Source organism: Danio aesculapii, chromosome 21, assembly GCF_903798145.1.
Source record: "Danio aesculapii chromosome 21, fDanAes4.1, whole genome shotgun sequence".
NCBI lineage: Eukaryota > Metazoa > Chordata > Actinopteri > Cypriniformes > Danionidae > Danio > Danio aesculapii.
This window is the reverse complement of record NC_079455.1, coordinates 25,730,923-25,756,287: the sequence shown is the minus strand read 5'-3', so window position 1 is coordinate 25,756,287 and position 25,365 is coordinate 25,730,923. Positions and strand designations below refer to the sequence as shown.

The 25,365-nt window shown below is 35.3% G+C and overlaps 1 protein-coding gene across 1 annotated transcript in view; it reads left to right on the top strand.

Annotated features, from left to right (window-relative positions):
* The window catches only part of fgf10a (fibroblast growth factor 10a), a 31,818-nt gene extending 31,351 nt beyond the window's left edge, over positions 1-467 (top strand). Inside the window, exon 3 of the mRNA XM_056446259.1 lies at positions 58-467. Within this exon, the coding sequence (XP_056302234.1) occupies positions 58-252 (195 nt within the window). The 3' untranslated portion in view covers positions 253-467. The remainder of the gene's footprint in view (positions 1-57) is intronic.
* Positions 468-25,365: the final 24,898 nt, after the last annotated feature.

The following is a 25,365-nucleotide window of genomic DNA, read 5'->3' as shown; positions in this document are numbered from 1 at the left end:
TGAAACAGTATCTAAATCTGACTCATATATATATATATATATGTCTTCTTTTTCCAGAGGGATTTCGGCATTGACTGCAAGCTGATAGAGCGAATAGAGGAGAACAGGTACAACACCTATGCCTCGGCAGAATGGATGAACAAGAAGAAGCACATGTTCGTAGGCCTAAGCGCTAATGGAAGGCCAATGAGGGCCAAAAAGACCCGGAGAAAAAACACAGCCACACACTTTCTCCCCATTCCTATCGTGTAGCTACAACCCCACCAAAAGGGAACATTTAACTGCACTGAGGAAAGACTTGGATTTTTTTTTTGACAGTATAAATGGAACCATTTGGAGAAAAAGGCACTATGTAAAGGAACCACAAGAACTCATTGTTACTGAGTCAAATCGTTGTTTCATATTTTGTTTTTAAGTTATTGGCACCAGGGAAAAAATATACTTTTTTAATAAAGGAAAGGTTGGACACATGGACGAAAGGAATCGGACATTGCAGCCTCCCAGAATGAACTGGAGAGACCTTTCACGGAGTGCATTGCTTGTGTGTATTTGTGTGTGTGACCTTTGGATGCAGTTATTTATGCTGTACTAACTCATACGAAACATTCTAACAGACTCTCAAGCTCTGTGACTCAGTGGACTGAAAGTTATGCAAACACTTACTGGAAGCACTTGCTAAAGGTGCAAGACTGAGAAGCCGAGACGGAGACCCAGCATCCTACCATCCGAATTTAGTCAAGCTAGCACCATTAGCGTAAAGAACTCTAACATTATTAACATGCAGAAGCCACTGTATTTGATATCTCCATTCTTTACCTGACTGCTTTGGAATAAATTATTTATTTTATGTAATATTTAAAGAAAAACAAAAGGCAAAAAACACATGGAATGGAAATTTTTTTATCATTTATGCTCCTCTTTTAAAAAGCTATTCTATCGGTTACACATGAATAAATAAATATATTTCTCCTTACCTATAGCTGAAGTTGCCTCCATGACCCTGGAAAAAGCTCATTTTCTTGTTTTGTTTGTTACTTAGATGTTTAATGCATCTGTAAAAGAAAAAGAAAGCTGATACAGTTACAAAACATTTCCTGCACATTTGAACACCATTGGCTTTAGTGATATTCTGCTACTTGTTTATTTATCTATTTTTTAATGCAATATCAACAACATTGGCTATATTAATGGCAAAACCATTCAGATTCTTGATTCAAATTTTACAAAAAATTATTAAAAAATAGTCCGCATACAAAATAAACATACCTTTGAAAAAAGAAAACAATGATAATACCAACAATTATGTTAAATCATTCAATTCAAAGTCCCCATGAAATCATAATAAAATTTTTGATGCAAGTATCTGTTAGGGCTGGGTGATTAATCGACATTCTGAAATTGACATTCAGAACCTATAATCAATCAAATTTTTCCAGGTCGATTTTTTCGATTACTTGCCCTACCATTTGTGGAGTCACGTGACCCCGTTCTGTTAAGCCCTTATTCTTCTGCGTCAAGTGCACATGTATGGTCCAGCACAGCATTTGCATGGCCGCATACCCCTTGCTGCAAGTGGTACTCAGAGCCACATGAGCAGAGCTGAGCTCCAGCAAGGAAGAGTTAGAGCTCCAGCTCCTCCTTGCTGCACTTCTTCGACAAGTGATGTCACTGAGGGTTGGGTTTAGGGGTGGAGAAGGTATATGCATTAAAACAGCTTATAGGAGGCGGAGCTGGAGCTCAAGCTCCCCCTCATTCACTGTGGCGGACGTGCATCTCTCAAAAAAATGTAACTATATGTTGCTGTGATGTGTAGCGCAAGCTCTGTGATTGGTCGGCTTGGTAACATTGACGAGTGTGGGTGGGGCCGAGAACCATAGAAGAGCAGTGAGCCCGTAGGAGCGAGTTATTATAAGTGATGAGTCCCGTGGAGGAGCTCAATATGGATACTTTTATTTGGTGTTTACAGTATGATTATTTTAGTTGTTGTTGGTCCTCGCCTCTGAATGAGCATTGAGGAAAAATCAAAACACCCACAAAGAAACTCCACACAAAGGAACATAAATACCTGCTGCCAGCTAGCATTTCAGAAGTGTTATTGCAGAGCAACACAAACAGCATGCAGAAATATAAATGCACAACTACGCACAAGGCATGCACCATAGCAATCACTCGACACTGAAGTATTAACCAGCCTAACGGTTGATTTATACTTCTTCAGCCACTTTGCAGCCACATCTGATCAAGTAGGACGACAGACCCATTCTTGAGCCTTAAAATTAAGACAATTTTTGACATCACCTTATAATTCAGTTTCTCATCAAATCTTCTGACCAATCAAATGCTCTCTAGTATCCGACATGTCCCGTGCACTTCAAGACTCTTTTGCTATATGCGCTTGAACTCAACCACTCAACCACTGCCAGAGCTGTGATAACAAAACGCTATTGGCTGTTTTTTAAGGGGAGAAACTACTCAATATTCTGCCCTGTCTTCATTTTTCAGCTCAAATTATGTAGCACATTAAACGTTTAGTCATTTGTTTTCCTTTGGCTAAGTCTCTGATTTTATCAGAGGTCGCCACAGCAAAATGAACCAACAACTATTCCAGCATATGTTTTACGCAGCAGATGCGCTTCCAGCTGCAACCCAGCTGGGAAAAATCCATACAGTATCATTCACACACACTCATACACTATGGCCAATTTAGTTCATTCAATTGCCTTACCACATGTCTTTGGACTGTGGGAAAAACCAGAGCACCTGGAGGAACATGTAAACTTACACAGAAACATCAACTGGCCCAGCCAGGACTCGAACCAGAGACTTTCTTGCTATGAGGCGACAGTGTTAACCACTGAGCCACTGTGTCACCCTCACATTAAACAAAAATGCACATTTCAAAGCACTTTAAGGAACCTTTAACACCACAGTATGTAATTTTAATGACTAGAGGGCGCATATTCACAACAAACAAAATTGAAGTACGCAAGTGTGGAATCATGGGTGTTGCGGGCTTTATTATATCCTATAGGACTTCTACAGAAATCATGTTCATGGATGAGCTGAAGTATTCAAAATTTATGGCAGTATAAAACAGAGTAAGGCCCTCAAAGCAAATTTAGAGTGCTGAAGCAACTGATGAGAGACGAACATGACGCATCCAAAAATATAATAGTTTATAGTGGGTTTTGACAAAATGTCTAATATTATTCCAGAAGAAACCTTTTAGAAATGGCCATTTTTATACTCTTCAATACATTCTTCAAGAGAGTCAGTTTCTTTTCTTCTTTCAGTAAGATTTTCTGTCACTCTCATAACTGAAACCACACGTTACTCTTTTTAAAATAAACAAAAAACCCAGCAATAATTATGAGCTCATCTCCAAAAACATTCAAAAATTCGAAACACACAATGTCACTGCCACACATATTGTCCAAGTATCCGGGTTCACTTGTGCCCAAAATGTCTGGTACTCTGAATTGAAAACATTCATCTTGTTTATACATTTCAGCTGCTATCAAACACACATATAAATCTATGTATGTCTACGTTCAGAAAGTTCAAGTCAACTTTTCAGTCATCATCATAAGACCGAATACCAGTCTGCCTCTCTCTTCAAAGACTCAATATGAAGGGCATGTGGAGTACATGTAAATACTGGCAGTAGAATATGAGCTGATTCTGATTATCGCAAACGTTACTTTAGGCCTAACGCTTTTCTTCCTCTCAAAACTATGGAGCTGCTCCAGCAATTTGCAAGTTAAAACTGAGAAACTTTGGACTGAAGTCTCACCTTTTATCAATGCCTCTCCTGCTTTCACATGGGAACATGACGTTGACTCTGTTGTGAGTTCAGAGTACTGATGTGTTTGTTTAGATGGTCTTTTGGGTGGTTCGTAAACATCTTTTCATGTACAATTACACCGAAATTGATTCAAGACTACGGACTGGGAACCAAGAAGCAGTTTCATGTTCTCAGTCGTATCATGCTCGGTTCCATACGCGTAGCGCCAAAAAATATTATTTAACGGCACCGAAGCGCCTCAAACACGTGGGAACTATGGAAGGCCGTTGGGGCCAAAACGTAGGCAACAAACCCGTTTACAAATTGTTACGCATTAACATGCAATATACGCGGTAATATGGAACAGACACGTGACATGATCGTTTAGTCCGAGTGACTGACTTTTTTTTTCAAAAATGGCACTTTAGACAATAATTTGGTTTTTAACAAGGTAGGTTTTTTGTGTCAAAACCAGCTAAATCCACGTTTGTTTGTTTGTTTTTTTTTTGTTTTTTTTGCAAAAACCTCTAAATCCACCTATTGGGTCAAGACAGTGTAATTAGTTGAAAAATCACTAAAGATGCCATTAGAAATTATTTTACCAAACATAAAACACATTACACAAACCACCTAAAATACATAAATCTGTCAAGTAAGTGGCGGTTCATTCCACTGTGATAAACCAGGGAAACCAGGTTTTCATTTGCCATTCACTGACAGTTGGACAGGCTCATGCAGTTCATCAAACTCCATCTTTTAAAATTGAAATTGAAAGCAGAATAAAACAGTCTGCTTATAAAAATCTGCGTATCAGCGCGCCATTACATTGAAAACATACATTGATTCGATTCGCGCCTTCTGATTGGTTCTCTGGATACATCGGCTTTTGCTGTCAAAGGCAAGTTGTGTTTAGTGTCTTTTGCCAAAAAAATGTTATTTCTGAATGGGCTGACGCTGGGATTTAGATGATTTGAAGCAAATCTATTTGTTGAACATGTACTACATGCCTAAACATTCACTCAATGTCATTATCTCATTTTTGGTGGAAGTGGCATTTAGCGGCTTTTGAATCTCAACTCTTCAAATTCAGTTTAAGGTAGGTACAACGATTCATATTATGCATATTAAGGCCTATTTGAAACTAAATCGAAAAATGTTGGAAAAATATTTAGCTACATTCTAAAGTCTACTTTATTTTTTTTATATATAAATTTTTAAACAAAATATTTGAACTGTTGTTTTTTGGGTTACACTTTAGTTTAAGTAGGCCTACCAATTCCCATTAATAACTACTTGCTTTTTACCTGCCTATTATTAATATATTGGCTGTTTAGTATACTCATAAAGTATGAGCTTACATCCCCAAACCTACCCAATACCTAAACTGAACTATAGTTTACTATGAATAAGCAGCACATTGATAGTTCAAGCTAAAAAGTCTTAGTTAATGGTTTGTTAATAGTGAGAATTGTACCTTAAAATAAATTGAAACCATTGTTTGTATTAATAATGTTATAATTATTATAATTGTTACAATATTTTAATGCATTTTTTACGTATTTGTTTCAGAAAGTTTTCCACAGACCCCTTAGAAATAAGTTGCAGTCCCCCTGGGGGCCCCTCCACCTTTAAAAAAAAGTTTAATATGAAAAAAAAATCTCATTTATGCTCAGAATTACATATAGTTTGTTCTGATAACTACCAGAACTACAACCAAATGGCATTAATAAAGAAATAAACAAGTAAGATATATACAAATACCTGTTTTTATAAGACTGCAGTCCCCTGCTGACTCATGAAAGAGCCACAGAGTCATTTGGCTCTCGCAGGGAGAAACCGATTTAAATGCATCATACATATTCAGAGCGTGGCGCTGAAGGAATTCCCATTTGTTGGTTTTAGCTGAAATATATATTGTGACCTTCACAGCTTCACAACTTCACTCTTTCCCCAAAGGAATCTGTGGCTTGTTGACCAAACCACAGGAGCAGCTGTGAATATTTCATTCCAGAAAGGTTGCTTGGAGAGCAGCAATAGACAGGGATGATTTTAACAGCCCCGAGGGTAGCGGCAAGGCACCGCTGCGTATTTTTGGACCTCGATGCGGTGTCACTGAGCCAAGCCCAAGGAGTTCCAGTAATAGAGGTGCTCCCCTATCATTAGCGATCAACAGGTCTCTGAAATGTGTCTAACCTTATGTCAGCCAACATAAAAGAGTGAAAGCGCTAAATATAGTGGCTTTTCAGACTGCACTTACAGAGCGTGTTAAACACAGGGCCATTTCAGACTGCGATTTGGATCTGTTATGATCTCTGGAGGTTTCCAATTTCTGTTCAGCAGGTGTGTCAAACATTTGCCTTGGCTTTGGCTGAGATGAAGCATGTGTTTATCAATTTGGCTTGAGTGAGTGAGAGAAACAGAGAGAGTGAATGCCTGCCAACTCCGGCCCTTCAGGAGAAGAGAGAAGTGAATTTACAAACTAATACGAAGCCATATTTTGCATTTGAATGTAAGCTAATACAACCAAAGCAGAGGGGTGTTTTTCTTTTTTTTCCTCTGGGCTGGGATTAGACCAAGATTACTTGTCAAATGTAATATGGAAACATGAAAGCATCCAGTTGAGATGGCAAGATAGCATGAGATCTCTCACAGACGGACATTTCTTGCCAAACTAAACCGTGTGTAATGTACATGTGGGTTTTTAGCTTTGGTTAAGGAAACATGTTGCTTATAAAGTTGGTGTTTATTTGGTCCGTTGACCACATTAATGCTTTTTATCCAATAACATTGTTTTCTAGAACAGTAAATGAGCTTGATTAAAGACAACTGTGATCTGGTTTAAGTATCTGCTTTGGGTTTGAAAACCATGAGGTTTTATAATCACTGAAGCTTAGTGGTAGTAAGTACACTTTGACCATTCCCCCCCCCCCCCAAAAAAAGATGTGTTTTTTCCATTAAAGCTGTATTTTTAAGTATTAAATGCAAAAATAATATTGTGTTTTGGTTTTATCCCTTCTAAAGTTTTAATGGCCTACAGAGAAATACTGAACTTTTCATTGACCTGTGAATGTGGAGTCATTAAACTTTGCCACTGTATGATCAACAGTGGCTTCAGAACCACGGACAGCTCTGATTTTGGCTTTATGGAAGGTTGGGCTGGTTTGAATTGACAGCTACAGTATGTACAGTAGACTAGAGACCTTTAAAGTTTTCTTGGCCAACTGCAACAGTTCTTTATAGAGTTTATGCAAATGGTTGTCTTTAAAGCAGGTGTTTGCTCACAAACAAAATTTATTCACTCTCAGGCCATCAAAATTATACAGTAGGTGACTTTTTTGTACACTAGAACATTAAAAAAGGTATAGCTGGAATTGTGGTCCTTGGTTCAGATAAAATACAAGTCAACAACCACCAGCACTTTGGCAGTCAAAAATACACAAACAAAACATAATAAATATTCTTGGCTCTTTATGATACATCAAGATCCTATTTAATAAAAAGATTGGTACTTGCTAGAAACTATGGAAGCCTGTTATTTATTAAAAAGGTTATTTTGACTATTGTGACTATTGTCTTGTAATTTTACTCAGATTTGTGTGATACAAACTCGCAGTTCTGAGATATAGAGTCAGAATTCTTAGTTATAAAGTCAGAATTTTTCTTGCGATTCTGAGAAACAAAGCTGCAATTGTTTATATATACAAATGTATATAAAGTGAGATTTGCAAGCTATAAAAGTGTTTCCTGTTATGGAAATTGACCTTAACTGAAGTGTTAAAGATATATGTGTGGATGAATTGAACTAGCCAATACAGACAGAGTGCATTTAGGCCAAAGCAACTCAGAATTCCAACTTTTTATCGAACTCGGAATTGCGACACTACATTTCATAATTCTGACTTTCTAATTTAGAACTCAGAATTGCGACACTACATTTTACAATTCTGACTTTATAATTCAGAACTCGGAATTGCGAAACTAGGTTTTAGAATTCTGACTTTCTAATTTGGAACTCGGAATTGTGACACTATATTTTAAAACTCTGACTTTATAATTCGGAATTCAGAATTGTGACACTACATTTTAGGATTCTGACTTTATAATCCGGAACATGGAATTGCGACACTACATTTTACAATTTTGACTTTATAATTCAGAACTCGGAATTGCTACACTACATTTTACAATTCTAACTTTATAATTTGGAACTCGGAATTGCGACACTAAGTTTTAGAATTTTTTCAAACTCACTTAAAACTGCAGTTGTAAAAACCCTTTTGAAGAAAAACAACCTGGATAACACCCTATTGAGCAATTACAGGCCCATCTCAAATCTCTCTTTCATTGGCAAAATCAGTGAAAAAGTTGTTTTTAACCAGGTTTACAAGTTCTTAAACTTCAAGTGGTGTTTAGACAATTTTCAATCTGGTTTCAGACCACATTACAGCACAGAGAGCGCTCTTATAAAGATAATCCATGATATCCACCTAAATACAGATCTAGGCAAACTAACTGCTCAGGCAAACTAAGTGCTGGTACTGCTCGATCTGAGTGCCACATTTGACACTGTCAATCACAGCATACTTCTGGATAGGCTGGAAAACTGGGTTGGGCTGTCTGGGACGGTCCTCAATTGGTTCAGATCTTACCTTGAAGGGAGAGGTTACTATGTCAGCATAGGTGACCATAGGTCAAGGTGGACACCCATGACATGTGGAGTCCCACAAGGCTCGATTCTGGCACCTCTCCTGTTCAACCTCTATATGCTCCCTCTGAGCTAAATAATGAGAAAAAAACAAATCTCCTACCACAGCTATGCTGATGACACTCAGATCTACCTAGCCTTACTGCCTAATGACTACAGCCCCATTGACACCCTCTGCCAATTCATTGATGAAATTAACAATTGGATGGGCCAAAACTTTCTTCAGTTAAACAAAGAGAAAACTGAAGTGATTGCATTTGGGAACAGAGATGAGGTTCTCAAGGTGAACGCGTACCTTGGCACTAAAGGTCAAACAACAAAAAATAAGGCCAAGAATCTTGGTGTGACTCTAGAGTCAGATCTGAGTTTCAATAGTCATGTCAAAGCAGTTAGTAAATCAGCATACTATCATCTCAAAAACATTGCAAGAATTAGATGCTTTGTTTCCAGTGAAAACTTAGAGAAACTTGTTCATGCTTTTATCAGCAGCAGGGTGGATTACTGTAACGGCCTCCTCACTGGTCTTCCCAAAAAGACAGTCAGACAGTTACAGCTCATCCAGAACGGTGCGGCCAGAATTCTGACCAAAACCAGGAAATCAGAGCACATCACGTCTGTCCTCAGGTCTTTTCACTGGCTCCCAGTTACATTCAGAAGAGATTTTAAAGTCTTATTACTGGTCTATAAATCACTAAATGGCCTAGGACCTCAATACATTACAGATATGCTCACTGAATATAAACCTAACAGATCACTCAGATCTTTAGGATCATTTAAACTAGAAATTCCAAGAGTTCAGTCAAAGCAGGGTGAATCGGCTTTCAGCTACTATGCCCCTCGCTGCTGGAATCAACTTCCAGAAATGATCAGATGTGCACCAACAGTAGGCACATTCAAATCAAGAATGAAAACACATCTGTTTAGCTGTGCCTTTACTGAATAAGCAGTGTGCTATGTCCGACAAATCGCACTATTATGTTTTTCTCTTCTTTTTCATTCTTTTATAAAACATTTTATCTCTTTTTATGCTTATTTTATTTATTTATTTATTTTTACCATTTTTATTATTTGCTTTTATTTCTCTTATATTTGTTTCTTTTATTCCTGTTTATGTAAAGCACTTTGAATTGCCACTGTGTATGAAATGTGCTATATAAATAAACTTGCCTTGCCTTGCCTTGCCTAGAATTCTGACTTTATAATTCAGAACTCGGAATTGCAACACTATATTTTAGAACTCTGACTTTATAATTCGGAATTCAGAATTGTGATGCTACACTTTAGAATTCTGACTTTATCATCTGGAACACGTAATTGCGACACTACATTTTACAATTCTGACTTTATAATTCAGAACACAGAATTGTGACACTACATTTAAAAATTCTGACTTTATATCTTGGAATCGCAAGTTTGTATCACATAATTCTGAGATAAAAAGTCGCAATAAATTTTTGTTATGAAAGAACAGGCTTCCATATGAAACTGAGCATTACACTGCAAAAAAATTTTATTCAAGAAATTTTTTTAGACAAGTAAAAAAATGTTGTTTTGTTTTTTTTAGGAAAAAATTGTCATTTAAGTCAATTAAGTGAATCTTTCCCTGAAAAAAGCAAATAATATTATTTGAAACTGCCTTTCCAGCCGCAACACAGTACTGGGAAATTCAGAACACCCAGAGGAAACACACGGCAACATAGGGAGAACATGCAAACTCCACACAGAAATGCCAGCTGACCCAGCTGGGACTCAAACCAGCAACTGTCTTGCTGTGAGTTGATTTTGCTTAATTTTGCCCTATTATTTGACCTATTTTTTTCCTGAAAACAAAACAATATTTTTTTTACTTGTCTAGAAAACATTTCTTGAATTAAGACTTTGGAATAAAAACAAGACAAAACTCTAACGTGTCATATTAACGTGTGTCCATAATAACATGTATAATCATATTAACAAGACAGGACGTGCGCAAAGCAACTGGAATAAAAAGATCTGTTCAGCGCTCTGTGATCATCAATCATCATCAAATGTGATCAAGAATGAGTTTTACAAGCTTAAAACATTTTTAAAACAGTGCATGTTTGTAATGAATTATTGTGTTTTTACTGTCTTTACCTTATAACCACATCCGCAAGAAAGAACAATTATAAAAGAAGATGCTTCCATCCTGGTTTGTGGACATTAAATCAGGTTTATTTTGTATATTAACCTAACGGATATCCATACAGCAGGGAATATTAACGTGTATCCTGTCATATTTGCGTGCAAAAACAGTGCAAAGTTAAACGTGTGCGCTGTGTGTCTTTGTGTGTGTGCATGAACTTTGTAACGACATTGTGTGTAAACTTGGTAACAGCCAGGTTGATGGAAAGGCTTGAAATAACTACACAACAAATACATCAAATAATCATTGGGAAAGTTTTTACTGTAGTATTTTCCACAAGCGTTATGTAAGATCGGCTTCCTTCATGTCTGTCACTGTGATGTTTATCTGACGCAGCCGAGGCAAAGATTGAGCCACACTCTGACAGGCACGTGGGAACGGTGGGCAGGGAGAACTAGCATTAAAGGCACAGGCAACAAAAACAGCTACATTGTGTCCAGAGCAAAATCCCATTATTCTTAAAGGTATAATAAAATCTGATGGGTGTTCTGAGCCGAAATTTTACAGACACATTCTGAAGACACAAAAGACTTGCAAAACTAGGTGCCCTTTAAACAAATCACTTTACTTAGAAAAACTCTAATCTCAGATGGTTTGAGGGTCAGTAAATGAATAGCAAATTTTTAATTTTGGGGTGAAATATCCATTTAAAGTCTGTCAGCTGAATCTTATTCAAAGGTTTATCAGAAGAACAGTTGCATAACACAGAGCTTTTCATCACAACGTATAATGTGAATGTATGAACACATTGCATGACACATCTAATACATCAAAATGAACACAGAAATGTCTTTGCCTCCCTGATCAGTAATTAAACCCCTCTCCGTTATGACATGAAGCATTTGACGAAGTGGCCAAATCAAGGCCGTCACAATAAACAACCTCACATGAACTGAATTAAGAAATCTGTATGGAAGAAATTTTGCTGTCTGCATGATTTTGCTAATGACGACACACTTTTCACCCGCTGGATGAAATTAAGTTAGCGTCATCTTGAGATAATGTATAAAATGTGCTAGTTCGGAGAAACCCTGATCCCACCTGTCTGTTCGCCCATTTCGGCATCCAAAATATGATATTGGAATCAAACATGTCAAGAAGTGTTTAACCGAGCAGACAGAAGGAACACAAACATATCTGCGGTGTTTGGACGCAAACACTTTTTTTGGTTGATTCAAGGAAAGTGATTTAACAAGTTTCCCTTGCAATTTGCTTGGCTTGATTGGATTTTGCTGAACAAGGAACTTGATACCTTCAGGTTGTGTAGCCATTTGCTTTATTCAAGTTTTTTTTCGGCGCTCCATCCACAGCATTCCATCCGCATGCATTATTTTGTTTTCCTGTGGGTAATATCTGGGTGGGCTGGCGTGTTGTGATGAGAAACCTCAGGGATTCTGCCTGCGAGCTTTGGAGGACTCTCAGCGGTGAGAGGTCTGGGAGCTCTCGTTTTCAAGGCCGGATTGCGTCATTACCTAACGCTAGCGCTGGACATCTGGCCTTGACATGAAACTTCCCCTTTATCACCTGCTTATTGGACAAAAAAAAAAACAAGTCTGTTTCCTCTCAAAAGGACATGTCTTACCTTACATCTTTTTTAAAATCATTTTTAAAAACAGACACTGTATGTGCCTTTCAGAGTGTTTCCACACCTGTCCTCCATTATGATCAATCCTTAGTTGCGTTAATGGAGCAGTCAACTTAAAAGGCTGTGCACGTGTGCTAATTCAATTCAAGTTTATTTGTATAGTGCTTTTCACTATAATTATATTATGAAAAGCACAAAAATAATACTAAAACTGATGGAAGATGAAAAGTTGCTATTTTAGGAACTACAGTACACTCTCATTCTGTCACAATTATCATGTAACTTTGATGTCATAGACCTTTTTCTTTGTTGTTGCATGGAGGGTGCCATAGTGACCAGCGCCTTCCGGTAGGCAGCTTAGAACTCCCATTAAGAATTGTCATCAGCCAGAGCAGCGTTGTGCATTGCCAGAATGTGCATTGCGAAGAATTGTTTAGATTACATTTAGATAGTAAAAAATCACAGGGACAGTAATTATGAAGGATTTTAAAATAAAGTTCCTTCATCTTATCAGGTACTGAATTTGAAAAAAAAAAAAGCTTTCGGGTACAAGCTAAACTTATTAACAAAATTTCTTTTAATATACCAATTATTACATTTAATATTAGTAATTTCCACACCTCCAATAGCTAATTTAGGCATTTCACATTTTAAGTCTGTATAAGTATAGGTTCTAGTCAAACGTAATAGTTTTGAAGAAATAGATTTTATAACCCAATCATATACTCTGGGCGAAATATCCCTTCCGTAAATTGCAGAAAACTTAAAGTAAGAGTAAATGTTACGTCCTTTTAAAATAAATCTAAAATAAAAACTATTCTTTTGTCCACCTATTCTTTGTTAAAAATAGATTTTTTACTCCGCAGCACATTCCGATTATTCCATATTATAGATTTGTGAGGGGGAAAATTGTGGCAGAATGCAAGCTTACCTGCTTCCAAAGCTTGTTTGTGAAAACTGGCAAGTTTGATAGGGAGTTTATTACAGCTAAAATCAAAGGCTAATAATAAATTTAGACCTCCACATTTATCAAAAACAAATTTAGGAATATGGTCCAAGCACTCTATCAAACTGCATGGGGAGACTCAACAAATGGTAATAATAAACGTTTTACAAAGCGATGTAATACTTTCGAAAATTACCACAGCAATATACAGTTGAATTCAGAATTATTAGCCCCCCTTGTAATTGTTTTTTCTTTTAGAAATATTTCCCAAACAGAGCAAGGACATTTTCACAGTATGTCTGATAATATTTTTTCTTTTGGAGAAAGTCTTATTTGTTTTATTTCGGCTAGAACAAAAGCAGTTTATCATTTTTTTTAACCATTTTAAGGTTTTTTCTCGATAGTCTACAGAACAAACCATCATTATACAATAACTTGCCTAATTACCCTAACCTGCATAGTTAACCTAATTAACTAGTTAAGCCTTTAAATGTCACTTTAATCTATATAAAAGTGTCTATATAGGAATATATAGGATTATATAGTCAAATATTATTTACTGTCTTCAGGGCAAAGATAAAATAAATCACTATTATTTATTTTATTATTTTATATCAATTATTAGAAATGAGTTATTCAAACTATTATGTTTAGAAGTGTATTGAAAAAATCTTCTCTCTGTTAAACATAAATTGGGGGAAAAATAAACAGGGGGCTAATAATTTAGAGGGCCTAGATGCTTAGTATCCGAGGGCCAGAAAGTGATTATTTTTTATAAATTGTTCAAATATTGGTGTCTGTAATGCAGCAAGTCCAGAGATTGTTGTGTACACCAGGATTTTATATAAAATTCACTTTAATGTGTGATATGACCAAAAAAATGGTCAAGAACAAATATTTTCTCAATTCAAATGAGTAGCGGCTTGGACCCAGAAACATACAATAACTTAACAACATCTTAACAGACTTAACAAGCAGATTATGGCAGAATAAAGGCATAGTTACTGGCCATATTTAATTAGAAAATAGCAACTTTTCATTTTCTTTCACTCCTAGTAATTAATTACAATGTAGTTACAGAAGTGTCAAGCTTTAAATAGAAAAATTATCGAAACTTGTAACATTTTTGAGTGAGATGCTAATGATCTAATCTGATTCAATGATTAATGCTAAGCTAAGCTAAAAGTGCTCCCGCCAGACCATTACAACTCAACAGTTTAACTCTAGGAGACTTTTAAAATGAGCCAATATCCAAAAAAGGTGGAGTGTTCCTTTAATGGCAGATTTTAAAATAATAATAATAATAAGATTGTGGTATGCAAATTGCCTTTGCATTTTAAAGGATATCTGGAGTTGCAGAATACCACAAGTGATTAAAAATGAATATGAATTCTCTACTTTTGTTGGATCAGTCGTTGGCCTTTGCTATTTGAGGGCAAGCATATTGTCTTAAGACCACAAAACGTGAGACATCGTAGATTCTTTTATTTTCTAATTTCGGAGATACAGTGTGTTTAAGCTCATGTTTCATTGGACAAACAAAACCCTGGTCGTCCAGATGCAATAAAACTTCAGTCGCCGTGCCTTTTATTCACAAATTCTGATGTTGTATCAGTCTGCCTACTGAGGCGGATATTGAACAGAGCTTTATGGAATTCGAAGTTAACCCTGGAGTTTTTCCAGAGCTGTATAAATAAGGGCCAACCTCCCTCAGACTACACACCAAATGCTAATAATCAGGGTTTTGAAATGTCACAGTCAATTTAGTCGCTTGGCGTATGATAGTTCAACAATATCAGTCAGACTTGCATGGTTCTGTATAATATGACAGCGCAATATCCCAATGCTACAAAATGAAATATCATTTTAATGATTATGTCTGGGAAACGCTTCGATGCATGTGAAAACTAAAGCAAGCCAACTGGCCGCTCCGCTTGATTTCCTAGGAATTGCAACTCTGTTAAAGCATGGCAAGCACAGGGTTAATATTTCATTTTCATTTTAAGTGGCGTGACTGCCAAGTATCTACAAAATCTGCACCATATGTTGAACGTCCAACAGTTGAGAGTAAACCTATTGAAATTATGAAAACTGAAGAAAAATGTAAAAAAACAAAAATGGTTTTCGCTAGAATTTGGCAACATCTTTTAAGGGCTGAGAAATGATGAGGTCCATTAATGCTGCTGGAACACAATGTGAATTTTTCATCTATGCCTTATGTGTGGGAAGATCAAACAAAAGAATCCATATTCCATTCAAAATATGACTTAAATAGCACAGTTTAGTCTCTCTTACATTCAAAGAATACATTTCCAAAATTTAAAACAGAACAGCAGGTGCTCACAAATTTCTGTAGCATACACAAAGTCTGCACTCTTTTGCTGCACATTTCATACTCCAAATGACATGCTTTTCATATAATATTATGGTATGCTTCTCTGATGAATTCGGCATGACATTCTATAACTAATATAGCAGTCGCTCAAACATCTGCTCATCCTAAAAGTACAAAATGTGTTGGACTTCTTCAACTCCTTGTCCTGAGACACTTTAGTGGTAAAATTACCCAGAAAGTACACATTTTAAAAGCCTTTTCGCAAAATGTAAAACACATGCTTCCCACATATGCAAGCAATAAACATCCTCTGGCCCTGTGTCCCCAATTTCAGCCATCACACAAGTGTAGATAATAGCTATAAGGAGTGCCCAAAACATTTTTATTGCATTTCATCTTATTCTTTTGCCTATTTTTCAGGGTAAATATGAAAAAACATCAATACTGTAGCTTATATCCAGTACCATAAAGTAAACAACTGAACTGTATTGATTTTGTGTATTATATGTACATAAAAGTATCGATTTGAGTAAAATGTTCTTCAGATACACTGTAGAGAATATGTTAATTCAGTGGTGCTCAAACTTTTTTCACCAAGTACCACCTCAGAAAAAAATAGTCTCTCCAAGTACTACCATTAACCAGTTTTGAAGTACAATAGCATAGTAGGCCTACTGTAATTAAGCAGCTACAGCTCTGTGCAAAAACGTGGCAGATTAATTCTTCTTATTAAAAATATGTGTTATTGTCAGCCACTTTAAACATTATAAATAGTATGCTTATTGGTAAAAAAAAAATGAGGTAACCCTTTATTTTGATGGTCCATTTGAGTATTAGTTGACTGTCTGCTTAATATCAGTTGATACTGCTCTTTCAAAAGACAAACTGATGATAAGAAACTTTGCAGGTACATGTCAACTTACACTAACACTAACCCCAACCTAACAGTCTATTTATAATCTAATGAGAATTAATTGCAATGTAACTTAAATTCAAATAACGGACCATCAAATTTAAGTGTGACCAAAACTGAATAAAACATCAACATTTAAATTAAAATGTGCTTTTAAAATGAATTAAAAATGGCATTGTTCTTAAAGGTAAGAAGAAAACTGCTGTACTTAAAAGTTAAGTATTATCATTTAATAGCCTATTCATTAAAACCTGGAAATGTTCTTTGGAGCTCATAAATATAGGCTATATGTCATCATATTCATGTATAAACTCTTTTTGATGTTTTTTTAATATACAAATAAGTCATATATACATGCAATTTATATCTTTGAAATATAAACAGTAACTTGTATTTTAAATAAATGAATTGGATTTACATACTTAAATTATGAATTAGATCTTCTTACTGCACGTTAGAGTAGGTGATTAAGTGATTAAACCATACCTGTCAGCATTGTGCTATAAGAATACAGGAAATGCCCCCAACAACTCTTACAACTATGGAGAGGAAATTAGCTTCAAATGATAGAATACATAACAAACATTAGAAAATTAAAAATAAAATAAAAGGTTTAGCCTAATAAAATCAATGTACTGATCACATCGGTGTCATCGTATGCATCAAAGGGTTAAAAGTGTGTTCATGTTTTTAACTTTAATTATTCAGCGATTCCTCCACATACCACTAGATGGAAGTTTGAGAACTACTGTGTTGATTAATTTTGTGATTTCAATTGTTTCCGTTTATTTACGGTTGTAAATTGTATTATGGGACCTTCATTTCTGCTCTCTCAAGTTTTGATGTTGAAAATTATAACTAAGTGACTTTTATTGGCATTTTAGTCATTTGAAATAATATAATGTATAAAAAAATAATATACAGAGAAATAAGTCTGTGAGAAAAAGGAAAATATACTGGCAGTTTATTACAAGGCTTTTGTATTGTAATATCCCAGCAGGCATAGGATGCCAACGTAATGCCAGATTGATGTTGTACTCCAACATTGTGAGAGTGTTGCATTTTGTTTAGAAATCAAAATCGGGTTGACGTCAGAACCCAATGTCAGGCTGACATCAATGTTTAACTTACAATCAACCAAATTTCAACATCTAATGATGTTACAGCTTGATGTTGTGTGAACGTTATCACTATGACGTTTATCAGATGTTAGATATTGGTTGCCATACCTGACAAATAAATGTCAGTATTTAACGTCATTGTGATGTTGGTTTAAGATGTTGGCTTGACATTGGATTTTGGTCACTTTCCAACACAAGCTAAAATCATTCAAATATCAACGTCTAATGATGTTACAACTTGACATTGTGTGGACGTTACCACTATGACGTCTATCAGATGTTATATTTTGGTGGCCATACTTGACGAATAAATGTCAGTATTTGATATCAATATGATGGTTTAAGATGTTAATCCAAGATGTTGGATTTTGGTCACTTTCCAACACAAGCTAAAAACAACCAAATATCAACTTTATTTGACGTCGTTATTAGACATCAAAACAACGCTGTCCTTAGATGCTGGCTAGACATTGGATTTTGGTCACCTGACGTCACGACCTAAATCCAACCTAATATTAACGTCTTATGATGTTGTGTGTCTTCTGGGATAGCCTATAATACCAACCCAGACAATATATCACTTTAAACTATGAAAAAATGTTAATAAAGATCCCTATTTTGAACTTTTCAAGGTTACAAAAGTTGGTGGAAGAAAGATAAAGGTCCCATAATCCAATTCAAATGCATAAATAAACAGGGAAAATTTTTAAAACATGAATCACAAAAAAAACTGAAAACTGCTCATTTACAGATTTTTTATAGTACATAATGTCATTTATTCATTCATTCATTTTCTTTTCGCCGTAGTCCCTTTATTAATCAGGGGTCACTACAGCAGAATGGACCACCAACTTATCCAGCATATGTTTTACACAGCGCATGTCCTTCCAGCTGCAAACTCACTGGGTAACACTCACATACCCTTGCATTCACACACATACACTATGTGTATGGCCAATTTAGCTTACCCAATTCACCTACTGTACATCGCATGTCTTTGGACCGTGGGGGAAACTGGAGCACCCGGGGGGAAACCCACGCGAACATGGGGAAAATATGCAAACTCCACACAGAAATGCCAACTGACCCAGCCCGGGCTCAAACCAGCGACCTTCTTGCTGTGAGGCAATCGTGCTACCCACCGCACCACCATGACGCCATAATGTAATTTAGAGCGTTTTTAATTTTCGATTATTTAAAATAAGGGTTATTCCAACAAATATCTTATTTGGTAATCAAAACCTCTTCTAAATTATAAACACTGGTATTGTGTTGTCCAAAGGGAATTTGAACAAATTCCGAATACATTTTTTTTCCATCCTCTAATACTAAATAAATGAACGTGTTTTTTTTTTTTTTTCAGATTTATTACACGACACCAAAATCTACAAGTCTAACAAATTAAACCGATAACTTCACCATGTTTGTCATAGCTTATGGAGTGCTACGGCTGCAAAATCAACTCAAAAATGAGAGCTAGCTCCACAAAGGCATTGTTTCTTTTGTATAAAAAGCTCCTAACCGCAGTGTGACTTCCTCGATCTTGTACGAGCAGTAGCGTTCGTTTTGTGTGGTCAATCTGTGGGAACCGTATTTCAAATGGCACTTATTGATCTCTAACAAGCAACTGCAAGTTATTACTCTTTCTTGTCTAGAGGCTTAAAGAGGAGGGCCGAACAGCACAGCTTTACTCTTATTGTTTCAACATTTTGTGACACACAGCAATGACGCTGTAAAGACAACCCACGGAGATGCACTATGTTTTTTCTGTCTGTCAATAGCACGGGGGGAATGGACAGTTGGATGGGTGAAAGGTTAAGAGTGGGATGTTTCATAAAGACTGGCCTGCAACATGGGTTTGTTTTGAAAGAAAACAGTGACATGAGACAGAGGAAAAGACCACTAAGCCCGTTCAGGTCTCTCTCGTTGGCTTCAATTTCCTTATCTCTTCTCCTCTGGTTTCTTTCCAATATCCTTCTTCCATTTTTTTATGGTGCCTCTCATGCAGGACTCAAAGTCATTGCAACAAGCACTTTAAAAACTAACATACTGTCTGGCCAAGGTAACAAATCCCATATGTCTCAGAATTGTCGTTTTTTTTTTTCTCCTTTTCTAGACTGATCAGTGCAATGTGTCGTCCTGTACTTTTAAGCCTAAATATTTGACCCCCCTCCAGCGATCCATAATGTACAGTTTAGGCCAATCATGTCCCTCATGTGTCTTTCATTAAACATATACCGTAACAAATGTTCGGCTATATTTTGACACAGGTGACATCAAAGATCCAGTGTACAGACTTAATCACGCACATGGACTTACATCTCAATCACTAATGTAGTGTTTTGCATTATTACCTGTGGGCCTTGATTGTAATTCAGTAAGTCTCTTTCCTGTCCTGATATGTGATATATTAATCAGAACTTGAAATCAGATTGCCCACTTTAATGTCCGATCATAAAACATGCCCTGAACTCACTCGGCTGCCAAGATGGTCATGTTTGTTTAATATGTACCAAGAAGTGGATCTTATCAGTCTTTGTCAACCTGTCTTGGGGGTAAAAACATTACAAATGGCACATTAAAAGTAAATGAATACAGATTTGGTCAATATAATATAGAAAAATATACACTATAATATCAGAAAATTACAATTAATTAGGTTTTGCATCGAAGTAGACATTTTGGTTTAGTCTGTTTTTTTATTAGTTTAACAGTTTTTGTTACCCATCGTTCATCATTGAAATAAATTATTGTTCATTGTTGAAATATTTGCATGAAAATAAACATTTTAGAGCATAACATACTAGCTTTTGAGCTGTCAGGTTTTGTTTTGTTTTTTTTTTGTTTTTGTTCCATCGTTCATTGTTGAAATAAATTATCGTTCATCGTTGAAATAATTTTTATTAAAATATACACTATATTATCCGAAAATGTTAACTAATTAGGTTTTGCATCAAAATAGACATTTTAGTTTTTGAGGTGTCTGTTTTTTTTTTTGTTTTTGTTTTTTTTACAGTTTTATAGTTTTGTTATCCATCATTCATTGTTGAAATAAATTATTGTTCATTGTTGAAATAATTTGCTTTAAAATAGACATTTTACATAATAAAATACTAGTTTTTGAGCTGTCGTTTTTTTTTTTTTTGTTACCCACCATTCATGGTTGAAATAAATAGCATTAAAATATTTAATTTTTATTTGATATAATCAAATACAAATTTTTGAGGTGTCAGTTCTTTATAGTTTTACAGCTTTTGTTACCGATTGTTTGTTATTAAAATAAATTATTGTTCATCGTTGAAATAATTTTCATTAAAATGGACACTATAATATCAGAAAATGTCAATTAATTAGGTTTTGCATCAAAATAGACATTTTAACTTTTTGAGGAGTCCGTTTTTTGTTAGTTATTTTTGACAGTTTTTGTTATCCATCGTTCGTCGTTGAAATAAATTATTGTTCATTTTTAAAATAATCTGCATTAAAATATACAATTTAGATAAATAAATACTAGTTTTCGAGCTGTCAGTTTTTGTTACCCATCATTCATCATTGAAATAAAATATCCTTCATGAAGTTGAAATAAATTGCATTAAAATATACATTTGATATATTCAAATACAAATTTTTGAGGTGTCAGTTTTTTATAGTTTTACAGTTTTTGTTACCCATTGTTCATCGTTGAAATAAATTATTGTTCGTTGTTGAAATAATTTGCATTAAAATATACATTTTAGAGCATAACATACCAGTTTTTGAGCTGTCAGTTATTTAGTTTTAGATTTTTGTTACCCATCATTCATCATTGAAATAAAATATTACAAATAAACACCCAAAAAGATATCTTTTAGGTTTAGGGGTAATTTTAAGTTTATTGTATAATAAGTAGCTGTTTCTGCATTGTAGTCAATCTTTATACAACCCCCATATTTTGTTATTTTCCATACAGACCGTGAACAACACAATTGTCAGCCATTTAGCTTTTTTCTAATCATGTGAATTTTCATTTACTTATTTATTTGTTTCGTAGTAATTCATACCATCCAATGAAGTATCGATTTTGAAAATTTCAAAAGTATTGAATCCCTAAAATGATCGTACAGCATCAGAAGCTTAAAAATGTAACATTCGCCAGCTAACAAAACTCTTGTTCTATCCCAAACTTTAAAACAGGCTCCTATATGGTAGACGACCTCCCCTCCCTCTTCTTGTGAAATGTGGACCTGCAAGCTCTGTTGGTCTGTCTTTTCTCACCTCCACTCATTTGGGCCTTGATAAGAGCTCTCCAGCTGGGGCTCAGCAGGGCTGCGACGCTTCATCACAAAACGTCTTAGTGCACCGCTCTCATTTACACACGCTCCCATTGGCCCACGGCATCACCCTTTGGTTTTTACAAGAAAGGCACTTTTAACCATATGTACACATTACAAATTAAGTTTACCTTGGCCAGCAAGGCTTAAAAGCCAGTGTCCTCAACCCTGCTTTAAAAGAGCTAAATAACTGCGGAGGGTCTGACATCAAACAAGAGAGGAAACCAGGGGGAACGGGAAAGGGGGGATGTTCGACCAGACTTTGAGCCTTCGATGCAAAGGGAACAGAAGCTGGGTGCCATGTCATTTAATTAGCGACAGTGCCTGCTCTCTGTAGTTTTCTTCAGAGTTTCAGTCACGGAAGAATTCAATCTCCAGGATGTTTGTCATGGTGTTGTTTGCAACTATAGCCCTACAGGTTGAAATTAAAAGACATCATTTGCTTAGGTTAGTCCATTTAAAGGGAGGAATTACCATGACGCTTCAAAATAAACAAACAGACACAGACTAGCAGGGTCATGCTTCAACTAATTGTTGTTTTTTTTATGTCAGTTCTTCACTTCACTAACATTAAAAACTGTAAATTTACATCATTGAAAAAGACATCATTGGTGTTCAGTAAGCCAAGAAAGTCTCATTATGAGCTTTAAGATGCTAAAGATCTTGTCTTATGAAACATCGCCTTTAAATTAGTCTCATCAAACCAGTTTTTTTTTTTCAAATGCTAAATGTAAAATGCATATTGGTATATTTCCGTAAAATTACATTAGATTGCTTCTTTCACTTTTCTAAAGTGAAATGTCTAGCATGTAGTGATAAGTGAAGTATGGCTACATCTTATTACACGTACTGCAAAGTTAAATGTTGGAAGCATATAACTAATGGGCCATATTGTGATTAAATTAAAACATTGTGTAAAGCTAAACAACTCAGTACATCAGAAAAGTCATACAAATGGCTTCTAATGTTATTCAAATGTCAAATTTATAAATCATTCTTTATTACAAAAGGGTTGTGCTAGGAGCTTAAAATATTTTGGAAAAAGTTGCATATAGACATTGCTAAAGTGTATTTATTACGATGACTAAAAATGCTATATTGCACAAAATGTTTTTTGAAAAGCATGTCATTGCATGTAGACATCGCTTACACATTCATTCATTAAAGTGAATAAAAAAATTTGTCGGTGCCAAGGACCTAGTGGTTAAGTACGCCGACATATTGCACCATGGTGCTTACAGCAACCAAAGTTCAATTTCTGGCTGGAGGTCCTATACCTATAATCCTTCTCTGCTCCCCCAAAAAAGGTGAAAACCCTATAAATAATAATAATAATAATAATAATAATAATAATAATAATAATAATAATAATAATAATAATAATAATAGCAAAAACAGACAAACACAAATTCTGTATTATGCAAGCAGGCCAGTACTTGGAGATAACATTGCTTGTGCAATACCTCATAATACAGTACTTGACAAAAAAAAAAAAACAATGGACTACGGGGCTGCATATGCTCAGGTGAAGAGCACATGCTATCATATAGTACCTATATAGTGTATCTTTGTTTTGTTTGTCAAGTACTTGAGCCTATATATTTGAAAAATTTTACAGTTTTCTCAAAATTACTTTTTTCTGTAGTTGAATGGAAATCCTTACAATACTGTTTTCAAAAACATGCACCCACTTTCAAAGATCTGCAAAAGTGAAAAGTGCCATAGAATAAAATTTGAATATACCTAGCTGAATTATAAGAGTTTAGTACATAGTAATGACATGCTGAGTCATATGCACAAAAATTTCCTGGTGAGATTACAACAATTATATTTTCCCCCTCCTTTTCTAAGTATAAAACATATTCCCAATGTATGTCAGACTCAAATTTTGAAAACCGGACAGGGTTTTGGAGTAACGTTATTTGGTCAGTTTACTTTACAGTTTATTTAGCATCACCTCAAAGAGGAATAAGATCTGTTTAATTGTATCTTTTGTTAGTTCAACCTGTATATCGTGAAATTGCTATTTACTTTTGTAATGAGGCAACAAACTTGTAAAGTGATGAATATAATTTAATGCACATTATGCACCGTGTCATATCCCTCAGCTCTTACTGAGATTCTACTACTTTTGTTTTGTCTAGAATGAAAGCAGTTTTTAATTTTTTAAACTCCATTTTAAGGTCAAAATTATTAGCCCCTTTAAGCAATTTTTTTTCGATAGTCTACAGCTATTATTAACAATAACTTAACAAACTATTATTATACAATAACTTGCCTAAGTACCCTAACCTGCCTAGTTAACCTAATTAACCTAGTTAAGCCTTTAAAAGTCACTTAAAGTTGTATAGAAGTGTCTTGAAAAATATCTAGTCAAATAATGTTTACTGTCATCATGGCAAAGATAAAATAAATCAGTTATTAGAAATGAGTTATTAAAACTATTATGTTTAGAAGTTTGTTGAAAAAATCCTCTCTCCGTTAAACAGAAATTGGGTAAAAATTTACAGGGGGGCTAATAATTCAGGGAGGATATTAATTCTGACTTCAACTGTATATATATATATATATATATATACATACTGCTAAAAAAAAGAAAACTTGAAGTTACATTATGTTGTTTAAGTGTTACCTTTATTTTTTGAGCAGCATATAGTTTTTATGTTACTCTATAAAATGAGTGGTTTAAAGCCAATTTTTGGTCAAATATGGACAAACACAACAGATTGTTTGAATGGCCACATTTTATCCAAGTTTGATTTAGAAACAAACCAGTAATTTTCAGAGTGCAGTAATGGTTCAATGGTCTGAAGGGACATTTAGTTTCAATAACCATAAACTACGAGTTCCTCAGTGTAAGAGTCGAGTTTTGTAAAAATTTAAGGAAAGCCTTGCTTTTGCAATAAGCCTATGCTGAAAATAAAGATTGGGCAACTCACAGACCAATTGATTAAAATATGCCAATTTGCACATTACCATCCAAAACCTAAATGAGCCCTAACCATTCAGTATAATCAAATTCAGTACAATTTCCTCCACAGGAAAACATTAGTAGCTCTAAAGGGACGATGAAGGCCTCAGCGGAAATGACATCTTGCCCCAGACTCAAAAATCATATGTATCATCTAGCACATACGCTGGATCTATAAAGACTGGCATGTGGCAGGCAGGGTTAGTTTCCATCAGTTTTCCCATCTGCCCTGGCTGTAACCTGTGGGGGAAGGCTGGTTATGGCACACTGAGTCAACTGTCAACCCCATTTACCGCTACTCACAGGTCCTCAGGCGCTCAGTTTTCTGAACTGCAGTCACTCCGGATCTCTTGCTCCCTAAAGCCCTTGGCATTCTGTGAAGAGATGAAATAGTATACTGAGAAAGACAGAAATGAAAACAGCCAATAACGGAGTTCAATCATCCTGTACAATTGTGCTATTAATGTGCTGAGAGAAGAGTAGTATATAAAGTACAGATTAGTTATTGGTTACTGTTACTAATTTTAAGCT